The sequence below is a fragment of the Scyliorhinus torazame genome, chromosome 5 (genome assembly GCF_047496885.1).
Source record: "Scyliorhinus torazame isolate Kashiwa2021f chromosome 5, sScyTor2.1, whole genome shotgun sequence".
Classification (NCBI taxonomy): Eukaryota; Metazoa; Chordata; class Chondrichthyes; order Carcharhiniformes; family Scyliorhinidae; genus Scyliorhinus; species Scyliorhinus torazame.
This window is the reverse complement of record NC_092711.1, coordinates 155,852,651-155,860,027: the sequence shown is the minus strand read 5'-3', so window position 1 is coordinate 155,860,027 and position 7,377 is coordinate 155,852,651. Positions and strand designations below refer to the sequence as shown.

Genomic DNA, 7,377 nt, shown 5'->3' with positions numbered 1-7,377 from the left:
AAATTGCCCCTTAGTGTCCAATAAGGTTAGCTGGGGATAGGGGGGGGCTTGGGCCTCGGTGAGGTGCTGTTTTGGAGAGTTGGTGCAGACTCGATGGGCCCAATGGCCTCTTTCTGCACTGCACCGATTCTATGAAGACAAATCTCATAGAATCAGAGAGTTTACAACAGAGCACGAGGCCCTTTGGCCCATCATTTCTGCGCCAGCCATCAAGCACCTCTCTATTCCAATCCCACTTTCCATCACTTGGACCATAGCCGTGTGTGCTTTGGCCTATCACGTGCTCATCTCAATGCTTCTTCAATGTTGTGAGGGTTCCCGCCTCTGCCACACTTTCAGGCAGCAAGTTCCAGATTCCCACCACCCTCTGGGTGAAAATGTTTTTCCTCAAATCCATCCCGAATCTCCTGCCCCTTACCTTAAATTTATGCCCACTGTTTACTGACCTGCCAACTAACGGGAAAGCTTTCTTCCAATCTACTCTAGCTATGTCCTTCATAAATTTGTACAATAATAATCTTTATTGTCACAAGTACGCTTATATTAACACTGCAATAAAGTTACTGTGAAAAGCCTCTAGTCGCCACATTCCGGCACCTGTTCGGGTACACGGAGGGAGAATTCAGAATGTCCAAATTACCTAACAGCACGTCTTTTGGGACTTCTGGGAGGAAACCGGAGCACCCGGAGGAAACCCACGCAGACATGGGGAAAACGTGCAGACTCCACACAAAGAGGGTGGAGGAATCGAACCTGGGACCCTGACACAGTGAAGCAACAGTGCTGCCCATATCACATATCCCCTCAGCCTCCTCTGCTCCCAGGAAACTCCTAACCAGCCTCTACTCATCGCTGAAACGCCCAGGCAACATGCTGAGGAATCGCCTCTTCATTCTTTCCAGTACAATCCCATCCTTCGTCTAGTGCGGCAGCCAGAACTGCACTCAGTTCTTGATTAATAAGGGGATCAGGGGTCATGGGGAGAAGGCAGGAGAATGGGGATGAGAAAATATCAGCAATGATTGAATGGCGGAGCAGACTCGATGAGCTGAGTGGCCTAATTCTGCTCCTATGACTTATGAATCTCCTCTGCATCCGGGGCTTTTCACAGTAACTTCATTGAAGCCTACTTGTGACAATAGGCGATTATTATATTATTATTATCCTCTCCAGTGCAATCACATCCTTCCTCTAGTGTGGCAACCAGAACTCCAGCTATGGCTTAACAAGTGTTTTATACAGCTCCATCGTAACCTCCATCCTCTTATATTCTATACCTCAGCTAATAGAAGTATCCCATATCTCTTCTTAACCACCTTATCTACCTTCCCTTCTGACTTCAGGGATCTATGGACAGGCACATCAAGGTCCCTCTGACCCTAAGTACTTCCTAGGATCCAACCATTCATTGTACATTTCCTTGCCTTTTCATCCTCCCAAAATGCATTGCCTCACACTTTTCAGGGTTAAATTCCATTTGCCACTGTTCTGTCCATCTAACCAGTCCAACTACATTACCCTTTAATCTTTCCTCCTCACTACTTATCATACAACCAATTTTTGTATCATCTGCGAACGCACTTGATCTTACCTCCTCCATTCACATCCAGATCATTAATGTACACAACAAAGAGCAAAGGGCCCAGCACTGATCCCTGTGGAACACCACTGGACACGGGCTTCCAGTCACAAAAATAACCTTCAACCATCACCCTCTGCTTTCTATCACTAAGTCAATTCTGGGTCCAATTTGCCAATTGCTCTGGATCCCATGGGCTCTTGTCTTCTTGACCAGTCTCCCATGTGAGACCTTGTCAAATGCTTCACTGAAGTCCCTGTAGTCTACATGAACTGTACTACCGTTAGCTACACACCGAGACAGCTCCTGAAAAAAATCAAGTCAAATTTGTAAGACATGATCTCCCCTTCACAAAACCATACTGACTATCCTTCATTAATCCTTACCCCTCCAAGTGGAGATCAATTCTGGCCCTCAGAATTTTTTCAAAAGTTTCCCTACCACTGAGGTTTGGCTCACTGGTCTGTAATTTCCTGTTTTTTTTACTTACTTCACTCCTTGAATAATGGAACCACATGATCTGTCCACCAGCCCTCCGGCACCACTCGTGTGACCAGAGAAGATTTGAAAATTGTCAGAGTCTCTGCAATCTCCTCCCTTGCCTCCCACAGCAGCCTGGGGTACATCTCATCTGGGCCTGAGGTTTTAAACAAGTGACCAATTGAAGGTGAGAATGCGAAAAGAAATGGAAAGGGGGAGAAAAGAAAGTGTTTTACTCACAGATGTTGGGGACAGGAGGAAGGTGCAGTCTGTGTGAAGCTCAATCTTCACTCACAGCCAGGGGAGCAGCAACTTTACTGGGCAGACAGTGGAAGAAGGTCCGTCCAACCATTGAACCAATGGCCGGACTTGATTGTCTAGAGGACCTTCCGGTCCTCCGGGGATGCCATCGGCCAAGCTGACGTAAGGTTGGGCGGGGTTTACAGGCCAGCCGCGATGAGCTGCTGTCCAACCCCGGATCAGTGATATTATTCCCAATGGGAGACCTTGCGCTGGGAAGTCTTTGTGACGTCACAATAACGCCGTGCCTGAATCGTCCAATAGCAATTAGTCTGCTGCGCGCTGACGTCTGACGTCTCAGGGCTACAGTGCGAAGGCCGGTCACGCGGACCCAGGAACCCCGCCCCCACCGATTGTGTCCCCTCTTCCTGCATCTCCTCGAGACAAGGTTTCCAGGCAGCCGGCCGATATTCCAGCCAGAGTGAAGTCTCTCACTCCACCCCCGGCCTGGGACTGCTCATGTCCAAGGGAGAGGGGACGTTGCGCACGGGCAGAGAACCCATCTCTTGAACTTCCTGCTGTGATGTTGACCAATGGGAATATGTTGACAACCGGAAGGACTCTGGTGCGCCAGCCAATCAAAGCGTGGCATTTGTGTGAATGAAGATTGAGCTTTACACTGACTAAAACTTCATCCTGTCTCCATCTGTGAGTAAAACACTTTCTCATCTCCCCCTTTCCATTTATTTTCTCATTCTCACCTTCAATTGGTCACTTGCAGCAACTGAAGGGAAATGAAGTGAATCCAGGGAGGGTGCAGACCATGGAAAGGTTGATCCAGGTCTCTCTCTCTCTCTCTCTTAAAGATAGGGACATCCTTTGCTCCCACTGCTTGACACATTTATTTGTCTGGCTGGAATGGAGGGAGTGTGTGTGGGATGGAGAATTACAGTTTTGGGGGAAACAAGAGGGAAATAATATTTCATAAAAACAGAATTGTCTTTTCTGAATTTCTATCCTGTACTGATAATTAATTTTGGAAACTCCTTTTACAGGATGTTTAAAGAAGAGGATTTACAGACAGAAATCTCAAACCAGACATCATGTCAGCATCTGCCAAAGACATTCAGTTTCACGGGGGCTGAATATCAATGGCCTTTTGAGTCTCGAGAGGGAAATGTTTGTTTTGACTACTTCAAAAGATTTTAATCATCAGTGTGACTGAAAGAGCACCTGAGACACAAACCGAAGTGAGTGTTCCAGTTAACTGACTGTGGAAATAACTTTACACAGCCTGAAAAAAACATCACACCATTCATAGCAGGGAGAGACCGTCCGTGTTCTGTGTGTGTGAACCAAGCCGTCAACTGATTGCCAAACCTGGCGAGTCACGTAAACACCTGCCGAATGGAGAAACAATGGAAATGTGGGGACTGTGAGAAGGGATACAAAGCCCCATCTGAGCTGGAAATTCATCGATGCAGCCAGACTGGGGAGAGGCTATTCATCTGCCCTGAGTGTGGGATGGGATTCGCTCGGTTATTTAACCTTCAGTTATACCAGCGAACTCACACCCGGGAGAGGCCGTTCAGCTGCTCTGAGTGTGGGAAAGGATTCACCAAGTCATCCAACCTGAAGTTACACCAGAGAGTTCACACTGGAGAGAGGCCGTACACCTGCTCTCGGTTTGTGAAGGGATTCATTGATTCATCCACTCTACAGAAACATCAGCGAATTCACACCAGGGAAAAGCCGTTCTTCTGCTCTGAGTGTGGGAAGGGATTCACTCAGTCATCCCACCTGCAGACACATCAGCGAATTCACAATGGGGAGCGGCCTTTTACTTGCTCTGCGTGTGGGAAGGGATTCATTCAGTTATCCAACCTGCTGTCACACCAGCGGGTTCACAGTGGGGCGAGGCCTTTCACATGCTCCATGTGTGGGAAAGGATTCATTGATTCATCCACTCTGCAGAGACACCAGAGAGTTCACACTGGAGAGAGGCCATACACCTGCTCTCGGTGTGTGAAGGGATTCATTGATTCATCCACTCTACAGAAACATCAGCGAATTCACACCAGGGAAAAGCTGTTCTCCTGCTCTGAGTGTGGGAAGGGATTCGCTCAGTCATACCACCTGCAGACACACCAGCGAATTCACACCGGGGAGCGGCCTTTTACATGCCCCGCGTGTGGGAAGGGATTCGCTCAGTCATCCCACCTGCAGACACACCAGCGAGTTCACAGTGGAGAGAGGCCGTTCACCTGTTCTGTGTGTGGGATGGGATTTATTTGTTCATCCGAGCTGCTGAGACACCAGGACAGTCACACTGATTAGAGACATTTTCGATGCTCTGACTGTGGTGTTAATTGTATCTGTTGGGTTTCAGTATCCACAGTATTGATTGGATGGTTACTTGAGCAAATATAAAGAGCCATTCTTCATGCCCGGTGGGCACTGCGGGGGTTGGGCTGCATCATTGACTCACAAGATAACATTTTAGTTTCAAGCTTTATAACTTTGGTAATTTGTTTTGTTTCACTGCCCAGTCAATGTTAATGTTTGTTTTAAAGGAGCAGAAAGAGACACTGACTGACATCAGGTGGTGACAGGTGGTGTATAAATGGAACATTTCACTCTGTGAACAAATCCACACCAAATAGAGATTTAGTCCACCCTAAGACTGGATTATTAATGGAGGTTCGAGCCCACACCAAACTGAAAGGTGAAGAAAAATATGCCACCACTTATAAAGGGAGAGATCAGGAATCAAAACCTCCATTCTGTTTACAGACCAGTAGAGAGAGGAGAAATCAGGGCTGTTTAAATTAATTCCCCTCCTTTCTGTAACAAGAAACACTGACTGACATGGAGTGGAGTGGGGTCAGGAGGTATCTACCTGTAATGTTTCACTCTGTGAATAAATCTATACCAAGTACAGATTGGCTCCAGTTTCTTCCTTCACCATAAAGCTCTCAGGATTATAACATGGGAACACAGAATGCCTGCCGGATGGTGAAGGTTGGAAAATAACATTTCACACAGAATCTTACAATCCCAGTAGTTTTTGTGAGAAATAACTGAAGCAAGTGGAAATTGTCAGGGTCTGATTACCCGCTGCGGTTCTCGGAGTCTGAGCCATACGACCAGTGGAAGAATGAAGTGGAGATGTGGACAGGGGTTACGTCCCCACCAAGGAGGAAACAAGGTCTGGCCTCGGCTTCTCACTCCCCAACAAAAGGAAAATCAAAAGCAAAGTATTCTGGGAGCTGGGCTCCCATTGGTTGGATCCTGATTAAAGTTTGGATTTTCCATGAGGGTTTTGTTGATGAGGTTTACAAGAAAGATGATCTATTGGATGTCTATGATGCACAGTTGGACTTGGACAGATTGTGAAGGAGGGTGAAAGCATCTTTTGCAGATCCAGATATCACAACCAAAGACAGAATTAATAGGTGAATGAACACCAGGAATGACTGGGGAACAATTAACAGGAGTTTCAGGTCCGACTGAAAATATCATTATGAGATGAACTGCCCAAATTGGAAAACCAGGGTCATCAAAGCGACACATGGCAGAGTGAATTCTGAGGCTGAAGGTGATGATGATCAATCTGAAGGCATTGTCTTCATCACAAGGAGCTTTGGTCCAGTATTTTATTTAGCAAATGCAAAGTCCCCAAGCCAAGCAGTTTCTTCCGATCCTGCTGTAGTGCGAATAGGCCTCCACTGAGTCTGTGGATTGGACCATCTTGTATGATGTGTGCATAGGGGGCTGGTACTAATGCCCCATCTGTGGAGGTTGGTCAAGCAGGGGCCCTGGCTGGTTCTGAACCTGTTAAGTGTGGACACTCTTTCCTGGGAAGGTTGAAAGCAGGCAGCTGTTGGGTTGGGTTTGAGACCAGGTACTTGTTTGTCAAGTCCAATGATTCCCATTAATTTGCCCAGGTGGAATTTGCGTTGACATCCCGTGTGGGAGGATTTTTCCAGATTGGCCTTCTTGATGGGAGACATACTTTGGGTGGGCTGAATACATAGAAACATACAGAGAAAATAGAAGCAGGAGGAGGCCATTCAGCCCTTCGAGCCTGCTCCACCATTCATTATGATCATGGCTGATCATCAAGTTCAATAATGGCAAGACTTCTGGTGGTGGCGAACGCACATCAGGTGGCTCTCCACCCAAACAAACCCAACAGAGGCTATTTATCGGGAATTCCGGTTTAAGAAGCCGGAGAACTGAACACCCTACCCCCCCCCCCCCCCCCCCCTCCCACACACACACGCGGGGGGAGGACGACTAATGGAGAATGGTGCTGAAAAGGGAGCTAAAAGCCATGAAGGAGGCGATCAGGACGGAGTTCCACACGATGATGAAGGAGGTGATGTCGGAGGCGACAAACACAATGCAGCGAACCATCGAAGGCCTGGGAAGGAAGGTGGAGGCCCAGGGGAAAACAATCCTGGAGTTGGAGAAAGCTCCCTCGGACCAGAGCGACAGGATTGGAGCTCTGGAAACTGAGGTGAGAAGGTTGGTGACAGCCCAAGGGAGCCTAAGAGGGAAAGTGGAGGACCAGGAAAACAGGTCCAGACGGCAGAACGTCAGAATAGTGGGTCTGCCAGAGAGGACAGAGGGTAGGTTAGGTGGGGTTACGGGGATAGGTTGGAGGTGTGGGCTTAAGTGGGGTGCTCTTTCCAAGGGCCGGTGCAGACTCGATGGGCCAAATGGCCTCCTTCTGCACTATAAATTCTATGATTTTATGAATAACCTGAGCCTTCCCTCCATCGCCACTGATCCCTTTAGTCCCAAGAGCTGTCTAATTCCTTCTGGAAATTACACAACGTTTTGGCCTCAACTATTTTCTGTGATAGTGAATTGCAAAGATTCACTACTCTCTGGGTGAAGAAATTTCCTCTCACCTCAGCCCTAAAAGGTTTACTACCCATTTTCCTCCAATTATGACCCCCAGTTCTGGACTCCCCCACCATCGAGAATATTCTTTCTGAATCTACCCTGTCTAATCCTGTTAGAAGTTTGTAGGTCGGGCTGGTTTCTATTGATGTGATCCGATTAGGATG

General features: G+C 47.6%; 1 protein-coding gene across 1 annotated transcript; it reads left to right on the top strand.

Moving 5' to 3' along the window:
* Positions 1-2,877: 2,877 nt before the first annotated feature.
* On the top strand, positions 2,878-5,239 carry LOC140420208 (uncharacterized). The gene is made up of 2 exons (XM_072504238.1): positions 2,878-3,007; positions 3,355-5,239. Exon 2 carries the CDS (start codon positions 3,707-3,709, stop codon positions 4,634-4,636), a length of 930 nt encoding a protein of 309 aa, XP_072360339.1. The 5' UTR covers positions 2,878-3,007; positions 3,355-3,706; the 3' UTR covers positions 4,637-5,239.
* Positions 5,240-7,377: the final 2,138 nt, after the last annotated feature.